At 41.0% G+C, this 21,836-nt stretch overlaps 1 protein-coding gene across 1 annotated transcript; it reads left to right on the top strand.

Moving 5' to 3' along the window:
- The first annotated feature begins 591 nt into the window (after positions 1–591).
- On the top strand, positions 592–1,386 carry LOC128967782 (uncharacterized). The gene has a single exon (XM_054382011.1). The coding sequence runs from the start codon at positions 592–594 to the stop codon at positions 1,384–1,386; it is 795 nt and encodes a 264-aa protein (XP_054237986.1).
- Positions 1,387–21,836: the final 20,450 nt, after the last annotated feature.

The following is a 21,836-nucleotide window of genomic DNA, read 5'->3' as shown; positions in this document are numbered from 1 at the left end:
GGTTTCTTTTTCCTGTCTAGCATGGTGCTAATGTAGCTTTACCGTTAGAATTAGTAGGAGGGGGAAAGGTAACCTTGTAAACAAACTGGTGGCAGGCAGATTAATCTTGGAGAGGGCATTTAAATGCAACCTGCTCTCTGCGGTACATCCAGCATCCTTTAAAGCTGATCAATCCTGATAACTTGCCCGTCTCTACAAACTACACTTGTTAGAGCTGTGTTCTTCAATGGGAGAAGTGCTTGCAATGCCCATTTACAACTGTATTCTGTTTAATTAGTCAGCACAGCCAGTGCTGCAGGGATAGATCACTTGCCTTTAAAGATTTGAGAATGTTAATAGTACAGTAGATCATTTTAATTATTATTGGATTAATGTTGTGTCTCGAAGAACATCTAATGCAAATCACAAGAAATGGCCTGAAGTGACCCAAGGGTTGTGCTTTATTAGAAAAGTAATAGGTCCATTGCTTAAATATAGAGAGAGGTTCTTTCTTCAAATGTCACTCTGCACTGGGCTTCTGTGTGTGTATGTGGAAATGAAATCATCTTGCTTCCACTTTGTCCACAGAAGTTTCTGTAGCTCACGCAATAAATGGCTGAGACAGTAGACACAATACCAAGAGATGAAGAGGTGATCCAAAATAACAGTGGTAATGAAGACCCATTCTCAAATCATGATGCTGTAATGACATCCCCTGGTTGTTCTGCCAGCTCCTCATTTATCATCCTTAATGAAGACAAAGGAAATTCAGCGATGCCAGAAAGGCTGTCCAGCCTCTCCAGCAAAGCCTTAGCCCAGGCAGAAGTCCTGACTGGCCCAGAGATGGTGAATGGTGGCCAGGTACAGAGGATAACCTCTGGATTGGCTGAATATCATCAGACATCTGTAAATGCATCAGTAAGTGCCTCATCCTACCTAGCAGCAGTCAGTAACCTGCAGCCTTTGGACATTACCTTGCCATGCTCCACAAGCCTCTCTTATGATCTTGACCAGAGTTTGGAGGTGTTGCAGGTCCCAAGAGCGCCTGGTGACACTCTGCAAGATGCCACTCCCCTACCTGGGATGGACCTTGGGGCTTGTCACATGCAGGAGGCAGGCAGTGGAGCTGAGGATAATATGGCCCCTTGTAGCCTGGGCCAGTTGACGTGGATGAAGACAACAAAAATAATGGAAACCTTAGAAAACAGGAAAAAGGAGGAGAAGGAGAAGTACCGGCTCCAGCTGGCTATGTACCGACGGCTGCTTCTCTTGCGCTCTATCAGGAGCTTGCACAAGCAGCTGGAGCAGCAGCAGGCCAGGTTGCAGGAATGCTATGGCATGGTAATAAATACCAAGAAAGAAGTGTTGAAACACATTTGCTCAACCTCACCCTCACCTTCACCATAATCATGTTGCTGCATGAAGAACTGAGCTTGGTAATGTCATCAGACCTGTCATTAAGCTTGCATGCCACAGGGGTGGTGTCTTCAGACCCAAGATTACATGCCCACGTGTGCCAAGAGCAGAGAGGAAACAACAGCAGAATGGAGGGGGAAAAAAAGTCACCACACAAAAGGGAAGAGGTAAAGTGTTGCCTCCTGAATTTATCTGGAGGAAACTGGAGCAAGATTGTACCTGTGCAAGAAGCCACCTTGTGCTGAAGCCCACAACTTGGAACCAAGTCTGACGCTAGAAGAGCCAGTGAGCTTGAAACACTTAAGCTCAGCCTTGATTCTGTTTACATAGCTGCCTGTTCTTCACAAAACTGTGAAGGTCATTGTAAAGTTGTGACTTCTGCCATCCTGTGAAATAGATTCAGATTGATGACAAATTATTTTGGGAAGGTAGAACAGGCAAATGCATGCACAGGGACATAGTGCAACTGCCTAAGACTGGTTTGGGTTGGAAGAGACCTTTAAAAGTCATCTAGTCCAACCCCTTTGCAATGAGCAGGGGCATCTTCAGCTAGATCAGGTTGCTCAAAGCCCCATCCAACCTGACCTGGAATATTTTCATGGATGAGGCATCAGTCACTTCTCTGAGAAGCCTATGCCAGTGCTTGGCCACTCTGTGTTAAAAATGTCATTTTATATCTAGTCTAAATCTCCTCTTTTAGCTTAAAACCATTACCTCTTGTCCTGTTGTAACAGGCCCTGCTGAAAACACTGTCCTCATACTTATTATGGGCTCCCTTTAACTACTGAAAGGCCGCAATAAGGTCTCCCTAGAGCCCTCTCTTCTCTAGGCTGAAAGACTCTAACTCTCTCAGCCTGTCCTTGTAGCAGAGGTGTTCCAGCACTCAGATAGTTTTTGTGGCCTTCTCTAAACCTGCTTCAGCAGGTTTGTGTCTTTCCTGTGCTGAGGACTCCAGAGCTGGGTACAGTAATACAAGTGGAGTCTCACCAAAGCAGAGCACATAGGATCCCTTCTGTGGACCTGGTGCCCTCACTGCTTTGGATGCAGCCGAAGGTACAGTTGGCTTCTGGGCTGTGAATGCACATTGCTAGCTCATGTCCAGGTTTTCATCCACCATTACTCCCAAGTCCTTCTCTACAGGGATGCTCTCAACCCCATCATCCCTCAGCCTGTATTGATACTGACTATATTCTGGATCCAGGTGCAGGACCTTGCACTCGGCCTTGTCGAATTTCATGAAGTTCACATGAGGCTCATTTCTCAAGGTAGTCCAGGTCCCTCTGGATGGTATCTTGTCCCTTAGGTGTGTCATCTAGACTACTCTGCTTGTAGAAGTGCTGAGGGTGCACTCAATCCCACTACGGCATTGATGAAGATATGAAACAATGCTTTTGTTACCTTAGGAAAGCAAGCTAAAAAGGAAGGCCTTGTAATCTGGCATTACACTGGAAACCCAGACTGGCAGTGGTCTGCACAGTTATTAATCTGTTGCTAACTCCCAGTGGCACTAGCATCTGCAGATCAAGCATATTTTGTGTGATGTCATTTAATGGAAGTTGGTGACAGTTAGCACTTTCCATCCAGGTGTATTAGACATGTAAAAGCCTATAGCTCTGTTTCTCCAACTGCAAGGTTAGTTTGCCTACAGGGAATGTCATGATGTGACAAACAAGGAAAACGAAAGCAAAACCATGCAATTTTTTTTTTTTTTGGGCATGCATTTACAAGGCAGTGAGAGTCCCTCTTATTGAATAGTTAAATGTGCTGATTTAGGATCTGAAGCAAAAGAAGGACTGAATGTTGTGGGTTAAGGACCAGCCTAGCTGTCCTACCATGGAGAGGTCCTCCAGGAGCTCCAGAGGGAAATTGTAATCTTCTGTTATTCTGTCCCATCATGTCTGCATCTACTCCACTACATTAACAAACATTATTCTCTTTTCTGCCCTTTTTCGTCTCTCTTCTCCTGGCCAGACCTTATCTCTTGTTTGGTGTTTTGGGGGAGAGTTTCAACCTTGAGTGGCCTGGTTTGCAGGGGAAAAGGTAATTTCTTCTGTGACATTTGGGCCCAGAGGCATGCGGGGGAGGGGGTAGAGAGGTGGGGAAGGGCTACAGAAAGTGAGACCTGGGGTTTTGGCCTATTTGGGGGAGGCTTTGAAAAGTTTTGGGTTTTTTTTGGCTTAGAGAGGTGGTTGTAAGCCCAGGTGGAAGGAGCCCAGGAAGTCTCAGGGCTGAGACTGAATATGGATTTGGGTGTTTTGTCATTTCTGTATATAAGTGTGAATAGCACTTCCATTTAAACTTCCAACTCTTCCCAATCCCATGTAAGAGCATTTTTATTTTACTTCCTTTAGGGGGATATAATATAATTTGTCTGCTCTTAAAACTAATACACTGAAAAGGTACTGAAAATCTTCCTTTTCCAGGGTTTAAAGTGATAAGGGAAAATCTGATTGTCTCCAGGTCTTTTGTCCTAGAAGTGACATTTTTCCTTTCTACTCTTTGTGTCGTTGTTAATGTTTAAGGATATGAACAATCAGGTTTGGAACAGGTGTTTCTCACGTGAAAACTCATGTCTGCTATTAGAAGTCATATCTTTCTGAGAATCATGTGTTATACATAGGAAACTTCATCCTCAGCTTTTTTGTCTGAATGTCCTAGTTTTACTGGGATATAATCTTTGGCCTGCCATGGGATGCAGGTCATTAGCAATTGGGAGTCAGCCAGAGCAGCTGATCCAAGATGGTTACTGGTGTATCCCAGATAGGAAACATCAATACTCAGTATAAAGGGAAGTTTTTCAGAGGACATAGACTCCTGATTTTGCTATTGTTCTTCTCCTTCTCTCTATCCCTGGACAGGCTTCCTAACCCAAGGACTGCTTTCCCATCTATTGTGACAACTGTACATTCACTGAGCTGAGTATAATTTTATATTGGCATTGGTACTGGTTTGGCTGTTTCATTAAATCCATTTTTGCTTCAACATGTAAGTTTGCTCTCCTTTTCCCAATCTCCTTTCTCTGCTGGGGAGGGATCATCAGGTGATAGAGCAACTACTATAGTCTGACCCCAGATAGATACAGGCTAAATGTAGAATCATAGAACTGTCAGGGACAGAAGGGGGTCCTCAAGGATCACCTAGTTACAACCTCCCTGCCATGGGAGGTTGTAACTAGGTTTCCCACTAGGTCAGGTTGCCCAGAGCCACATCCAGCCTGGCCCTAACATCAGGGATTGGGGCTTCCACCACCTCCCTGAGCAACCTCTTCCAGTGTCTCAATGCCCTCATGGTGAAGAACTTCTTCCTAAGGTCTAATATAAATCTCCTTCCTCTAGCTTGGATCCATTCTCTGTAGTCCTATCACTACCCAACCCCCTAAAATGTCCCTCACCAGCTTTCTTGTAGGCCTCCTTCAGATATTGGAAGTCCACAACAAGGTCTTCTCAAAGCCTTCTCTTCTGCAAACTGTACCACCCCAACACTCTCAATCCATCCTCATAGGAGAGGTGCTCCAGCCCTCTGATCATCCTTGCGGCCCTTCTCTGGACACGTTCCAGCACCTCCATATCTGTCTTGTAATAGGGGCTCCAATTATAGACAGTGTGTATGGAAAGACTGTGTGTTTGTGCATGCATTCACATGCACATCCTTATATACAAGAGGTTAAGAAAATCTAGTGGTGCTTTTGCTGTAGCAGGAGCAAGAATAAAATCTCAAAATAATGTCTGCTGCCTGTGAGGGGTTTGGTTGATTATATTCACATATGCACATCTGTGAGCAAAGTATTGAAGTCATTCAACAATTGAAGTGCAGGACAACATTGTCATTATTTCAACTTTGTATTTCTGCACACCCAGAATTATAGAAGCCCCCTGGGTACAAGCAGCCTGAGATAGGTTCATTCATCACCTTGGGCCCTGGTGTAACTGAGATGCAGTATGAGCTAGAACTCTGAATGTGGAATTATCATAGAAATATTCTTGGCATCAAGGAGGTATTTGAAGAAACATCTTCTGGCTTATTTTGGGGATGCTAGGGCCCTTTCAAGGGATGCAGGAGAGAGCTGGGCATTGTGTGACTGGAAATGTTATTCCTGAGCTCTGATTCCATCCATCTCTCTGCTGAGCCTTGGGAAAGCTACTTTCTATCACTAATGCAGGTTTCCCAAAGAACACTTAAATACTACCTCACTTCAAATGCAATTTGCTGTGTCTTAATATGCCTCCTAAGAAGGAAGGCTGATCATGGCCAATAAGGCTATGCAAAGATTTGTTTTGTTCTGTGTTTTTTGGGGTTTTTTTTTGTTTGTTTGTTCTTTTTTTTGGTTTTTTTTTTTTTTTACTCTTAGTTTTCAACACTTGATGAACTAGAAAAGCTTGTTGTCATTGGTTAAGAGTGAGAGTTGAACATTCTCTTAAACCATACTCAAGCATACTACTTTGTTGTCCCTCTTGGGGAAAAAATCATTGAAAGGACACAAATCTCCAAAATATTACTGTTTTTTTTTAAAATCAAATATCAAATTCCTCCCATTAGGAAGACATCAAAATGCATACTTTAATTTTGGCCAACGTTGTTGTTTTTTTTTTTTAAATCCCAGGCACCAATATAGGCTGGGCAGTGGTTGGCTTGAAAGCAGCCCTGAAGAAAAGGATTTGGGGGTGCTGGTGGATGAAAAGTTCAATATGTGAGTCATCCGTGTGCACTTGCAGCCCAGAAAACCAACCAGATCCTGGGCTGCATTAGGAGAAGCATAGCCAGCAGATCAAGGGAGGTGATTTTCCCACCATACTCCACTCTGGTGAGACTCTACCTGGAGTACTGTCCAATTCTGGAGCCCCTATTACAAGAAGGATCTGGATGTGCTGGAGTGTGTCCAGAGAAGGGCCAGGAGAATGATCAGAAGGCTGGAGCACCTCTCCTATGGAGACAGACTGAGAGAGTTGGGGCTGTTCAGTCTGGAGAGGAGAAGGCTCTAAGGAGACTTTATTGTGGCCTTCCAGTATCTGAAGGGGGCTACAAGAAAGCTGGGGAGGGACTTCTTAGCATGTTGGGTAGTGATAAGGGCTAGGGGGAATGGAGCAAAAGTAGAAATGGGTAGATTCAGATTGGATGTTAGGAAGAAGCTCTTCACCTCATGAGGGTGGTGAGACACTGAAACAGGTTGCCCAAGAAGGTGGTGGAAGCCCCATCCCTGGAAGTTTTTAAGGCCAGGCTGGATGTGGCTCTGAGCAACCTGATGTAGTGTGAGATGTCACTGCCCATGGCCAGGGGGATGGACCTAGATGATCCTTGAGGTCCCTTCCAACCCTGACAGTTCTATGACTCTGCATTACAAGCCTGGAAAATGTGGCTTAACTGCTATGTTTTTTTGTCTTGTATGCTTTCATATGTTTTAGCTGTTGAAGGTCAGTGGGAAAGTGCCAGAATGCCATGGGTAATCCATGGAGAGGGTGATCAGGCATACCAGAGAAAGCAACATTCAGGGGTTTAACAAAAGTGTCCTTTCCAATTGCTTAATCTTCTCATGTGGTTAAGAGGTTTGAGAGCTTGGATTAGGTTCAACTAAATTTCTGAAAATGTGTATTTTTTTTTTTTATTTCAAGTCAAACAGCATCGGTTTAGTGCTAGTGAGAGGTAGAAGCTGGAATTACTGGAATTTCTTATGTGTGCATAGGAACTCAGAGGTCTTGAGTAATAATGATAAAGTAGGTAGTTTTGGTATTGTCTTTCTCCCCATTATTTTACTACCTACCAGAGCCTGTCCAATTCATGATCTCCAGGAGAAATCTTCTCTGTGACTTGACAGATTACATAACTACTTCTGCAGCAAAGGCTGAAGTTAAATCACAGAATGGTAGCAGTTGGGGACAGACCTCTGTGGATCTAGTCCAGCATCTTTGTTAAAGCAGGGTCACCCGGAGTAGGCTGCCCAGGTAGGCTTTGAATCTTTTGGAGGAGGGAGACTCCACAACATCTCTGAACAGCCTGATCCAGTGCTTCAGCACCCTTACAGAAAATAAGATTTTCCCCTTGTTCACATCAAGCCTCCAGTGTTACGGTTTGTGCCTGTTGCCCCTCATCCTGTTGCTGGGCACCACTTAAAATGTTTAGCCCCATCCTCTTATCAATATCTAAAGGACAGGGGTAAAATGTTGAGAAGATGCCCTCTAGGCCTTCTCCAGGTTTCTGAGCCTGTCCTTGTTCAGACAGATGCTCCAGTCCCCTTATCTTCATAGCCCTCTGCTGGACTCCTCCTAGTCTCTCCTGAACTGCTAGGCTGCCTGAACCTTGAAAGTTTGCTCCTCATCTAATTGGCTAGCCAGTCTGAAATGGCAGAAACTAATCATAGGTTTGTCACAGAAGACTTGAATGTTTAAAAGGTCTCAGCTCCTCCAGAGTCATTGCTATCACTAAGAGGTAGTTTTTGCCTGCCTAGAACCAGAAATCTTTGAGAACAGACTGGATTTACAAACAAGTGACAAAATGCATTACTGGGATGCTCTTTGATGCAGAGCTCTTCTTCTGCACCTCCAGCAGTTCAATTAGCTGAACTGTTGTGCTGGAGACTGGCCAGAGCTGTGATTTCACTGTTTCTATTGCTGATGGCTATGAGTCAGTCAGGATAAAGACCTCAGCTTAAATTGTTCACCTGTTACCTCGTGTGATGGAGCCATGTTATGTGAGGGATTTTTTCACATCTTCCTTCCTGAGATTTTGTCTATCACGCTCCTTAATTAGGACAGGAAATTAAGGGATTTAATTGATAAAATCAACAATTTATAATAAGTTTTATACCAAATTTTGTGGTCAACTTGTGAACCGTGAACCTCTAAATGTAGATAATCCTGCCTTGTTCTTGGAGCTATGAAAATTATGAACTCTGGATATTACATAAGCAATACAAAAGATAGATTTAGCAGTGAGGTTGTTTAAATCTCCCCTGGCTCATGAGTAGCCTTAGGGAAACCCTTTAGAGTCCTTGTTGCAGTTTATTCTAGATTCAGAACATTCATAAAGTATAAAGGCGTTGGAGCACACCTTATGTTTATGACCAATGAAAGCAGCACAAGAGCAAGTTTTGGGGTATGCTTGATCAGAACCCTATTCCAAACGCACCAGGCAAGGATTAGATGTTCCTGAGTCTTAAAGCTCAGAAGTTCAGAGGTGTGTGAGAGCCAAAAGCCTGGATGGTGGATGGAGAGTGAAAGTGAATGGGGCTACAAGAAAGATGTTTCAGGGACTGATTTTTAACACAGCATGGACAATGGTGCACTGAACAGGTTCTTTTGCTCAGTTGAAGGTGACCTTTTACTCATTCCCAAAACAACTCCTTTGGATGATTGGGCTAGATGCATGCTAAGTGATATTTGTATAAGTGCAGCACATGGGAGTTGATGCCCATATCTGAAGCTGAGTAGTTGCTGTTGCCATAAATCTGCACATACTGCTTATTAACATAGACCTGGCTTTTATCTCAGCTGAAGCATGTGGAAGTCACATATTCTTCTCACTTTCAATGACATTTGAACCCAGTTCAGGAGTATCTCCTTATGTCTTTAAACACAAATATCTTAGAAGGTCCTAATCTTTATCTTTCTAGCAAAACATTCAGAAAAGCAAAAAGGTCTATTTAAGGAAGGATAAGGTCTTCACATGTTATTAAAGAAAGGATAAGGTGGTGGTTTGAGGAACAGGGAATATTGCTCTATGAAAACACTTCTGGAGGGTTTGTTTAGATGTCTTGAAAATAACGATAGTTCCTACAAGAATAAAACTACAACTGCAAAGAAGTTTCCTCAATAGCATTGATCATCTTCTTAGACAGTTTTAGCTGTGTCCAAAACAAAAGCTGCCTCCATCTCTGACAAATCAAGTCTCCGAGTCCAGAGCCCAAAGTGATTCTTGTGCACATGAGGGGCAAGGAATTCTTGAGAATCTCAATAAAAATTATACTTCCCTTTGATGGCTGGGGGTTGGAAAGGAAAAGGCAATGTGTGACCATTCATCACAGCTCCAGGCTCATTAGTACCCTGGAACTTTCTATGCTAAATGACAAAGAGTTTCACTGTCGTCAAAGAGAAATTGCTGCTGACCTTAGACCTCTTTTTGGAAAGTAAAATAATGGTGCCCAGGCGCAGAGTTTGATATTTGACCGAATTCTACACAATTATCATGCATGTGTATATAATAAAATTAATTCTGTGTCTCTGCGTTGTAGCCTGCGGCAAGCAGCATACAATCAGTTTTGTATGTATAATAGATCACAGAGTTGTTCATGAATAATACAAATGCATTGAGCAGATACTAGTGAGTGAGGATGTTTGTCTTTGCATGGAATCGAAGTGAACATGTAATATTGTGATAATATATATTTGATGAATTCAGGTCTGACTTGCTTTTGCCATAGCCTGCTAATTCCCCGACAAGGGTTGCCACAATAATTGAGTTTCCAATAACATTATGATTATTTCCACATGATAATTTAATTGTAGGTATTTTTTTAATATTGTAATAATGTAGATTTGTGATTATTATGCATTTGCATGCAGATTTTCATGGTGACTCGGAGCACATCCCTACATTTATAACTTAATTTCCTATATTATTGCATATATATTTTGGGATGAACTCATTAATGCAAACAAACAACCAAAAAAAAAGTAGGTCTTTTTGGTCATTTTGCTTTTGTTATAAATGGCTGAAAGCTTTGCTCATTTTTTTTTTCAGACCGATCTAAACAAGTGAATAAGGAAAAGACAACTGTAATTCATGAGTGGATTAATTTAAAATAATAATCTGATTACAAATCATGGCAGATTTGTCTCGGGTAATTGGGATGCAGACTGGTACAAATTTTGCTTTGCTGAGACAAAACTTGTTTAAATAAATCTCTAAATTTAGCAGAGACTGTTTTGCCTTCTTCCAATTCCCCTACATAAGGTGTTGGCAAAGTGACATTGAAGCGCAATTAACAGGTCCCTATAAAAATGGGTATAGCCACAGGGAAGCCTGAGCATCTGAACCTAACTAAAGACCATTTTGGCAAGCGTTGTGCCCGGTAAGAATAGGATTGGGTATACAGTCATAGAATTGTAGAAGTGATTTTCTTGGAAGAGACCTTTAAAATCATCAAGCCCAGCTTAACCCAACATTGCCAGCTCACCATTAAAACATGTCCCTCAGCACCACATCTACATGACATTTAAATCCTTCCGGGGGGGGGAGTCTACCACTTCCCTGGGCTGCCTGTTCCAGAGCTTGACAACCCTTTTAGAGAATAAATTTTTCTTAATGTCTAACCTAAGCCTCCCCTGGTACAACTTGAGGCCATTTCCTCTTGTACTATTGCTTGTTACGTGGGAGACAGACTGACCATGACGCTATTGGAGCTTTTAATCGATTAATTTGTCCATCCTGGAAAGAGGCTGATTGCTTGCCTGATAACTTTCAAACTTCTTTAGAAAACCTCACCAGAAACTCACTGGTAGAAAGGGAGGTAGACCTTTCCCCAGAAATAAACTACATTGCCATTAACTGGAGCAAATATTTGTATGACCTTGTGAGTGTCCTGCTTCAAATAAAGCTCTCTTCCAGGTGTGTCTAAAAGTTTGAGGAAGAAACAGTTCTGTTTTGAAAAGAAACTTTCTAGGGAAGATGACATGGGATTTGTGCATTGTTAAATTTTCTGGTTTGTCTTAAGTATGCACAGGAAGGAATTTCTCCTCTGTCTCTCATCCAGAAGTTCTCAGCTCCTCAAATCAAACTAGGGTCACAACAGAAGCAGAGTTTTTGGTCTCCTTCAGATTATCCCTAGCTGGCAGGTTGGATTTCCAGTGCCAGCAGCACGGCAGGCATGTGCCATAGGACCTGGGAGAACAGTCCTGGTCCAAACCTTCAGATGTGGGGTGTATTATTTACTGCTGTCCTTTCACATCATTCTTCAGAGCATGGTGATTCTGTTACTTCTAGTGCATTTGGGTGCCTGCTACTACTTTCAAATGTATTCCTCTGAACTTAACAGCATACAAGGCACATCTTTTCTCACTCTGTGGACCCAAGAGCTGAATAGAAAAATGAAACCTTGATTTAGACAGTGAAGAAAGCAACCATGATTCTGGTGTAGAGGATTGAGTCTCTGACTATTTGTATAGGTAAATCAGATTCTCTGCCAAAAGTGACCAAAGCCACTTTGATTCAAGTCCTTTGTAAACCCAATCTGCAGCTAAGAAGCACTTTGGGAGCTGACTCCACTAGAAGCAGTAGAAGTGTCAAGACATGAAAGTGGTTCCTTTGCAGGAGAATCTCACAAATCTGTACCTGTACCTTGCTGAGAGCAAGCAATGGCTTAGCACAGTGGTCCTGGGAGATTAGTCTAGATGTTATTTTGTTTTACAGTGGGTCACCAGCATAAAATTAAGGATTAACTTTATGATGTGGCACTACTGTATCATTATCTCAGTAAGTCCTGGATATGATGTGCAGATCCCAGGTGATTGTTTTCGTTACTGTAAGATCCTGATGTCACTGATACAGATGTGATAAGTAGTTACACATAAAATTAGAAGTAAGCCTGTTGAAAAGCACTGATTTCTGTAACATTCATGAGTAACACATGCTCCTGAGTCATTTTCTCTGGCAAAATTGAGACCATTTGTGTAATCTAGGAGATGAAGCTGTCCTGACCCCTTAACTTTTATAGCATCACAGGGTATGGACTTGCAAAAATTAGTTCCTGTTCCTTTCCTACTTTTACCTGATGAGTTTTGGACTTAAGTCACCTGCCTTCTAATGTCAGAAATGTTACAGTATTTTAAACTAGGGGAAGTGGTGTGGAGCCCCTCAGCCTCTCCTGTTAATGCCACTTATTCTATTAAAGCTGAAGGTCGTCCAGTGACAGGGCAAGACTCCAGCTGGTTAGCTGTTGTGTTCTCCATACATGGCAGTATTTCTACAGGAGAAATTAGGAACAATGCTCTCCCTTCCCCTGAATTTATACACAGAGATGGAAATATGTGATTGCCCAGTGGCTAGGATCTTTTCCTGTGGAGACAATCTGATTCAATTTCATTCTGGAGAAAGATGAGTTTTCATCCCAGTGCCAGTCAGTAGACAGGGGTAAAAAAATGTCTCTCCCACCTCTTGTGTTGCAAATTCTGGGTATTGTGTCCTTGGCTTTGCTTGCAGCACATGAGAAGGACTTTTTTCATTTTGGGTCACTTCACATAAAAACATTTGTTGCTGGTTTATTCTCAGTTTAAAAAAAAAAAAAGTGGTGTTGGGTGTTTTGTGATTGTTTTTTCTGTTTGTAGTTGTCTGTGAAGGAGTGGGACCATGTCATGTCTGTATGAGACAATCATATGTTCTTGTATACAGATCAACATTTCCTAGCCTCTGTTCAGGGAAAGCATTCCTCAAAAACCAAATTAAAGAGGCAGTCAAAGTTAGGATGTATTTACATATTGCCCATATTCTCTAGTGCTTGAAAACATGTAATTCATGGCCACTGGTTGTCATTGTCCTTGTGAGGAAGGTTGATTTGTCATAATCCTGGAAGTCCCCCACGTGTCAAATGATCACTTATTATATTGGAAAAGGATGCTTCAGTGACAGTAGGCAGCCCCTGGGTGGCAAGAGGTGTCCTTTGTCCCTAAGCAATAATCTGTACAGATGATTGAGACTTGCTGATAGACCTCCATGGAAGTCTTACCTAGTATTCAGGGCTTGGCAGTGTCTGACTCAGTGAAAGATCCTTCAGTACAGAATGCTTGACTGTGTGTTTTTTGTTTTGTTTTGCTTTTTTTTCCTGTCATCATGTAGGGTATAAGGGTAGGCAAAAACCTCTGTCTTATTGGAGGGGGAGAGGGGAAAAAGGCTGCTAGAATTTACAAAATATAATTGTTGACTAATTTCTTCATCAGTGAAACCTGTAAGAAGGCAGTGATGTCTCTCCTGAGACATCAGTGGTGTCACCTCACATGTCCTCGAGGTGCCAGATGGTATGAAGTGTTCACTTTGAAAGTACTGCACCGTGATAAGCTTCAGCTCCCAAGGGATGCATCGTATGTACATTTTGTTATATGTAATAACACAGTGAAAGGGCAATGAAGCTGTAAAGAAAAAGCTGCATGTCTAAAAAGAGCTTATTTTTCTTTCAACCAATAAAAGAAAGTCTTTCAGCAAAGCAGTTAAAATAATCATTTAAATGTAACATGTGATAAAATGCTAGAGAGTATTCACCTGTCAGATGAAGAAATACAAAACATGAGGTCTTCCATGGAACACAGATATGTCAAGTTGGATCCTGGTAAAGCAGTAGCCCTCTTCAAAAAGCTTTTAAAACAGTTGATGTATGTACAAATTTTTAAGACTGACACACCAGCATAATGGAAGCAATTATTTAAAACAGTGGATTTGGAGAACAAAGCATAAAATATAATCATTCCATGTAGTCATGCTAGACAATGCATGAGATGCTGTGAGGTTTAACAAGACCAAAGGTGTCTGTGAGACACTCTAGGAGTTTTTTCAGCAAAGGTGATTTTGTAATAAAACAGTGCATATAGAAATACCCCTGGAGATGTCTGCAATGCCACAAATAATATGTTGAAGTGAAGGTAAAAAAGACTTATGCTTCCTTCAACAAAATTCCATCTGCACATGTCCTGAAACTCTGTATAGCCTCAGTGATTTGGGGGCCGTTTTCCAGAATCACAGAATGTTAAGGGTTGAAAGTAGAAATATTTTCATATAGAAAAGTCTGTGAGTGGTTGGGGGGGTTGGTTTGTTTGCTTGTTTGTTTTGGTTTTGTTTTTTTCTTATGTAAAAGTAGTTGCCTTCCCTAAAGTTGACATAAATTTGAGGATATGAAACCCGTCAGAAAGGGGACAGAACAGTTGGGCGAACGTGTATCAGATGAACTCCAAATGGAAAATTCGAATTGGATAAATAATTCATTTGATGTTATTCAGAAATAAACAAGGACTCATTAAAAAAAATTAGAAAAGTGAATTGGACAGAATGGTGCAGTTGTATCTTCTATTACCTTAGTGCTGGCCATCAATCACTGTCAGTTAATTATCATTAAGTTTGCATTAAAAAAGGCCCCTGTGGGAGTTGGGTAGTCTGTGAGCTTTGTTCTTTCATTAAAACCAAGATAAACAATATAAGCCTTCTTGGGTTTTCTGTTTTGTTTTGATTTTTATTTGAGTTTTTTTGTATACAAGGAGATCATGTATGGAAAGGTGAATCTTGAAATGATTAACTGTGTTGAGATTTAACATACAGATTGTGGGGAGATAACAGAACAAGCGATTCTAAATTAAAATTATTTGTTAGGAGGAGTTTAAAGATTTTTTTTTTTTTGGTGGAGGTGTTGTTTTGTTTTTTGGTTTTCTTGTGGTTTTGTTTGGTTGTTTTTTTTGTTTTCTTCTAAAAAAAAAAAAAAGTAGGTTTGACCATTCTAAGGTACAAAAGTTGTGGCATTTTCAAAATAAATTCTTGCTTCTTAATTACCTGTGCTCTTTTTTAAGTCTTCTGTATAACATCCTTTTTGGAAACTTTCTTTATAGAAAGAAGATAAAAGCTAAATTCGTGTGACTCTAAAAGGTAATTCTCAGAAAAGTTGATTCTTACTGTTAAGACAGGATCTTATCAATGCTTATCAATATCTAAAGTGTGCGTGTGTGGGGTTGTAGTGTCAAGAGAATGAGTCCAGACTCTTTTCAGTGGTATCTAGTAATACAGGACAAGAGACAGCAGGCACAAACTGGAACCCAGGAGAGTTCATCTGAACATGAGGAAACAACTTCTTTCTTTTGAGTATGACAGAGAACTGGAACAGGCTGCCCAGAGAGGCTGTGCAGTCTGCCTCTCTGGAAAGATTTCAAATCCACCTGGGATGTGATCCTTGGCAACTTGCTCTGAGCGACCCTGCTTCAGCATGGGGGCTGGATTAAATGGTTCCTCATTATTCTACAATCCTCCAGTAGATTCTTTGATTTCAAGTATGAACTTTCCTGTAAGCTGCAAATAGAGAAGCTTTTCAGAGCTTATGGAGCTGATCTGAGGAGCCCACAAGCACTTAGTTAATGGCAGGAGCAGAAGGCAATAATGGACAGAAGCAGCTATGGTTATATTCAGGGTGCTTCCCTGCACTTTTAACTAGCAGTTTGCAGTACTTAATGGGATTTATGGATAGTGCTCATCAGCACCACAGACAGGGTCTAGTGATGAGTTCTGTGCAATTTCTTCCTTTGGCATAAATTTCATTCTGAGTCATCTTATGCTTGCTCAGACTGAGGATCACAAGGCTCTCCTAGCCAGGGTCCCTGACTACAGAAGGTAGCTATAGAGATTAGAGTCCTTGTGATTTTATTTTTTAAAAATAATTATCTAGCATGGGAAAATGTATGTGTTATAGGAAATTTTTTTTGTTTGTTGGGATTTGGGTTTTTTTGAAGTGAGGCTTTCTTGTTACCTTTTTTTCCCCTCGAATGACAGAAGTGCCTTATGAACAAGAAAATTTAAAGGCTGAAGACTTCAGAGCCAAAGGCCTCTCTGTTCAGCAAAATAATAATAATAATTAAAAAACCCAACCAGCCAAACAAAAACACCACAAACCAACTTACTCTTTGTACTAACTACGTTTTGTCCAGTTGCTCAAATAAATCTTGGAGCTGGAGTCATATAAATTCAAGTGTTCCCACCCAGATGTCAAAGCAAAAGGCCTGAAAATGAAATCTTTAGCACTGGTGAGCAACAGTTTTTAATGAGGAGGAATGAGTGACTTAAACTAGAGCCAAGCTGTCCTGTTTAGGGCTCTTCAGGCTGAATAGAGCACATCAGGACAATTCATCTGCTCCTTGTCAACCTCCTTCTCCTGGGAGAACCTCTTTGCCTGCACATAGCCAGACCACAGGCAGAACTTAGCATGTGATGGGCAACCAACTGGTGACAAGGTAGAGACCTGGGTTCAGATCAGGTCAGGTAACTTGCACTGTTCCTGCATCCCGTTTTTCTTCTTTATTGGGTATTTTCTGCTGTGCCAAGAATTAATATTATTTGGATAAAACTTCAGTAAGTAATCCAATTCTTACAATTGGGTGTTTGCTCCCTCTGTCATGTGCTGAGTTTCTTCATTCCTATTTAGCTGTTGGATAAGCAAGATCCTTCAGTGTGGATTTTATTTCACAATGTTGGGTCAATGTTAGTGTGTCTGTAAACTAGGAGAAAGGAGATTTAGGCCATAGCAGAAAGGGACAGTGCATCTTGAAAGAAAACCAAGAGGGAAACCTTACCCTCTTCTAATTTACATATGGTGACATTTTGCAGAAATATTGTAACATTAGCAGTGGCATAATGAAATTCTGCCTATCAGCTGTGGAAGGAATAATGTTACTGTAAAGGTAACCTGTCCACAGTTTGTTATCAAGAAAATATTCATGGCAAGAAACATACATTTACCAATGAGTGTTAAGAACAGTATTTTTTTTCCCTTATTTTTTTTCTCATGGGCTATCCATCTTCCCCTCCAGATTTACTGCATGATCACTCCCTTTACATGCTAATTATGTGCAGCTCTGGTGAATTTGTTAGTAGTGACACTTTGGGCACCCAGTGGGACTGCAACTCATTATGTGGCAATGTCCAGATATATCAGATATTATTAGCTGTCATTAATCTGCTGTGGAAACATTGAGTGCACAGCCAGGAGAGAGACCAGGAAATAGAGTAAAAATGAAGTCTGCAGCCACCCTGGCCCCCAGAAGGTCAGAGGGCAAATCAGCAGGGGAGAAGAATACACCTTAAAATGGCCAGTGCCTAGCAGCAGATTTTTAACCCATTATAAACCAACATTTCTAAGAAGAAAAGAGACAAAAAAGAAATTACACACTTTATTATTTCTGTATGGTGACACTTTACTGGAGGAAATGAGGACTCAGTCCCTCAAACTACCTTTTTCTAAAGCTGTTTTGTAGAGCTGCATCTCAGAGATAAGTGTGTGCAGAGGAGGAGGAGGAGTGAGCAAATCACAGTGTCCGTCTCAGTGTGGATAGCACCCAACCATGCTTTGAAGCACACATAACTGAGAATAGAATTAGGTCCATTTGAAAGTCATATTTTATAGAGCTGGATATGGCAGTAGAAAAGAAAAATCCAGCAGGAATGAAGAGCTTGCTCTTCGTGTTTATCCAGAGCAGTAATTCACACAGAACTTTGCCTCCAGACTGCAGACATGGTGCTGATCAGCCTCTGCTATGTACAAATTACAATAGGTTGCGTTTTTGGCATTGATTCTGAAAAATAGTCACTTGGAATCACAAGTTAGCTACATCTGGACTTGTGCAGCATTAGTTACATGGTTTGAAGCGAAGAAATCAAAACAGGTTCTTTCCAGAAAGCTCCACAGTTTTTCTGATATCCAAGATGACTTGCAGAAGACTTGTCCAGGACTGTGGGAAATTATATCTTCTTTCTTTACATCAGCTAATAAGGCTGTAAGAAACCAGGCAGGTTTTAAGGCAAATATAGTCTTGTCTGGACTGAAATAGAAACAGAAAACATTGAAGGACAGGCCAGGAATCTCTGAATACAGTGGGGATGAATTAACTAGACAGTTTTTAGTGCAGGGTAAAGAGTTGGTTAGACTCTGTGGGTTGGGTTATGGGTGAGTGGGTGAATAGCCTGCCCAGGGAAGTGGGGGATTCATCATCCCTTCAGGGATTTAAAAGATATACAGATGTGGTGCTGAGGGACGTGGCAGTGCTGGGTTAGCTGTTGGACTTGGTCTTTCAGGCCTCGTTGCATCAATGTGATTCTGTGACTTTTGCTACTATCAATAGGCAACCTGGAAATTCAGCGATCTTAAAACAAAAGTTAATAATGAAATAAGGGTTTGAAGATAGGGACAACTGTATTTTGTCAAAGAAAGTAAAAATAATCTTTTGTTCTCAGGATTGCAAGGGCCTATGCTCCTTCATCTGAGACTTGCGGTGCCTTAGTTGGGAGGTTTATATAAAAAACTAAAGGAAAGAAATCACTCTGAAGTTCTTCAACAAATAACAGCTTGTATTTGTTTAGAGAAGCTGAAGTTCTTCATCCAGTTGCTTGGAAATTTCCAAGTGACATGCATATCTGAATTTCCTGATGCCTCACAATTTTTCATGTATTATGACCTTTGTGTCATCTAATCTTATCCAAATGAGGATAATAGCAGGAAAATAAAATGTCCTGATGTTTTATTTATGGACCAGTCTTCATTTAGACTCTGATGAACCCAAGCAAACACAACAACCATGGGCTCAGATTTAGGTTGTCTTAGATTCTGCACAGTGCTTTGAAAGAGAAAACAGTTTGGTGTAGGGCTTCCCGTTAATACTTTCTAAACAGCCATTTATGAACTCGGCTTCTAGGAAAAGATTTAAAGTCATTTGGTGGCATTGTAAGGTTTGTAGAAACACCCAGAAGTGTTATAGAGTGCAGCATTAGCCATGGGGCAGGTGGCAAGTGCCCAGGGAAATAAAGAAGCAGCAGTTTTATCATTGGTCTCAGACCTTTGAATTTTGGTGTTGCAGGGTGAGGTTGTTTATTTTTATGTGAGAAAAGAGTTGTATGTCCGAGAAGAGTTATAGCGGGAAAAGAAAAATAAAAACTCACTAAAGCCATTCTAAATGCTGTATGAATACATTCAATAGGCCACTCATTGATTCTTTTACAGTCCTTTCCTAGTGTTTATGAAATCTTACTAACTTTTCATTCCTTGCCTTTATTCCAGGGAAGTGGAATAAAAATTCATTCCCGTTGCTTTTTCCTTTGAGTGCTTCAAAGAACTGAACATGAGGTGAATACTGTTTTAGTGGTAGGTTAATGAGTTACAGGTCAGGCTTAGAGAGGAAAAATTGCGGTCAGGCTCCATGGTGCTGTTTGCCAAATTTGCATTGATGAAGCTATTATGGCAAGCTCACTTTTTTTTTTTTTTCACTTTCCACGGAGAAACATGTTTGCTATTTGCTTATCAAGATTATGCTGTCCTTTCACTGCCTGTGCTGCTGCTTCCAATCCTGCAGGCACTTATTTGCACATTTAACATGACATGCACAAGTACATCTCTGTCAACTGGTAGAATGAGTCAGGTGTAAAACTCAGATGTATGTACTCTGTAGGGCTGGGGTCCAAGAAAATTGCACAGGAGGCAAAAGTATGGTTATGTTTTGCAGGAGGCTGCCACATTTCTCATTCCATTGCTTACAGCATGTTGAGTAGGTAGGGTTTATCCAGGCACACCTGATTCAGCAATGCTAACAAGGATACCTGTACAGCTCACTCTTATTTTTGTTGTACCAAAAATGAGATATTAGATGTTAAGTTCAGCCTTTTAAGATACACTCACAATTGTTTTCAAGGTGAAGTCTTAGGGATAGGTTGAAAATGGTTGTGTGTTGTAACACAATGGCAGGAACAAGCCATCACCTTGAATTTGGAGTGTGGAGAGAACCAATAAACAGAAAGCGCTAGACCGCTCTTTTTCTTGTGACTCAGAAAATCAGGCAGTGTGGTGTAAAAGCACTAAGAGCAATTTTTGCCTTCCTGACAAGCATGAATAGTTTTAGGAATATTCTAATACAGGATTGTGGCATCTAGGGCATAGACCCTAACAGTGTCTGGGAGGCAAGAGAGAAAGAGAGGCTGGACACCAGGGATAGCTCAGTTAAATAGGATCCAGTTTTATTGTATTCACACCTGACACATGATCACAGGCTGTTAGGGGTTGGAAGGGTCCTCTGGAGATCTTTGGGTCCAACCATTTGCCTTTTTCCCTTATCTGCTTTGTAAAAGCTACCAAGGTGTTAGCTCAGGAGTTGCTCTGATATGTGAGCTCTTAGACTGCTTACAGTATTCTCAGAAGCTGTGGGATGGTCTTGCCTCCCAAAATTTAGGGGCATGACGTCAGGGTCTGATTCTGCAATTCCTCTGTGAATGCTCCAACAGGCAGGGCTCTATCTGAGGTCTCCTTTCCTTATGCAGCATGATAAGTGGGAAGTGCCATAAATTATCCTACCTGATGTAAAAGACAATCAATATCTAGAGTGATTCACTGTGCTTGTAATGGTTAGTGGAAAAAATGGAGAGACAGCTGAGTTAAGGGTCAGACTCATTGCAGCTTTTCTGATGTTCCTGGTCACTTATTCATTATCTTTGTCATTCCTTGAGGTGTCTTAGGCTCTTGCAAAATGAGGTATTAGATAGCTTGAGCGAAGAGGGAAGAATCCAGCCTGAAGTTTTCAAGCTGGGAGTTCTCATTGATGTTTTCTTTCAAAGGATTCTGGTGCAGCTGAGATAGGATCAAGAAAATATGACCAGAAAAAAACCAACACCGAAGCACAGGTGAATAAATTCCTGAAAAATCTAAAGATTTTACTGTATTTTCCAAAGTCACACATATTGATATTTATAATAATTACTATTGTTTTGATTTCATTAACTCTAGAAGAATGGAAATTAGAGCCTTCTTGCTGCTCTTCTGGCTAAAAAAAACAACGGTAGGAGTTTCCTGAATCCCAGAAAAATATTGTTTAAATGGATCAATCAGATTAAACAGTTACATTTGAGACTTCATGCTTCACTGATATAAACAGTGGCAGAAACTGAATTTCACCTGGTTACACAGGTCTGTGGTTATATGTGCTGAAAGAGCACTTTCTTAGATCAAAAGTGAGAGACACTTCCACAGGTCTCCACTAGACAGTTGTAACTGTCCATTTCACAGGCAAATAAATTATTTCACAACAAAATACAGATGAACAAACCTTAAATTCACTTCAGTTTCTTCTCATGAGGAGTTACAATTATGCAGTACTAAAATATACTAACTTTTCCTAGATTGATTTTAATCTGTTTCTGAACTCCTCAGGTGTTGACTGAGGTTTAGTCACCTTAAAAGCATTGTGGCTCTGCAGCCAGCTTTTGAAGGTTGTTCTGCAGACTATTGTAGAATCATCTGCCCCTGGGAAAAAACGTCAAAACTCCCCAAAACAACAAAACAAACAAACAAAACCCCACCAATGAAAAAAAAAAAAACAAACAAACCAAAAACAAAAACACAAACCCAAAACCAAACCAAAACAGCAAAACACAACTGAAGCTTTGCCTGAGGAAAAAACAGAAGTATTTTAAGAGGAATTTTGCTATTCCCCTTAACAAAGCCAAGGTTCTGGATTTGGATCTAGCATAAACACTGTGTTAGGTGGATGCCTCTTCTGGATGTATTAAAGGTCCTGGTGATTTCTCTCATTTTCTTTCCCCTCTGCACACCTGAATCTCCCCTTGACAGTGAATTCTGACGGCATCCCTTTTGAACAGCTTTCTATGATTGCTTCCATCCACAAGTTGCTTTACTCCAGTGGATTTGCCACAGAGCTCTTGCCCATTAGCAATCTCTT

The sequence above is a fragment of the Indicator indicator genome, chromosome 6 (genome assembly GCF_027791375.1).
Source record: "Indicator indicator isolate 239-I01 chromosome 6, UM_Iind_1.1, whole genome shotgun sequence".
NCBI classification, from domain to species: domain Eukaryota; kingdom Metazoa; phylum Chordata; class Aves; order Piciformes; family Indicatoridae; genus Indicator; species Indicator indicator.
The sequence above is the reverse complement of the archived record's forward strand: the minus strand, read 5'-3'. Positions and strand labels throughout refer to the sequence as shown.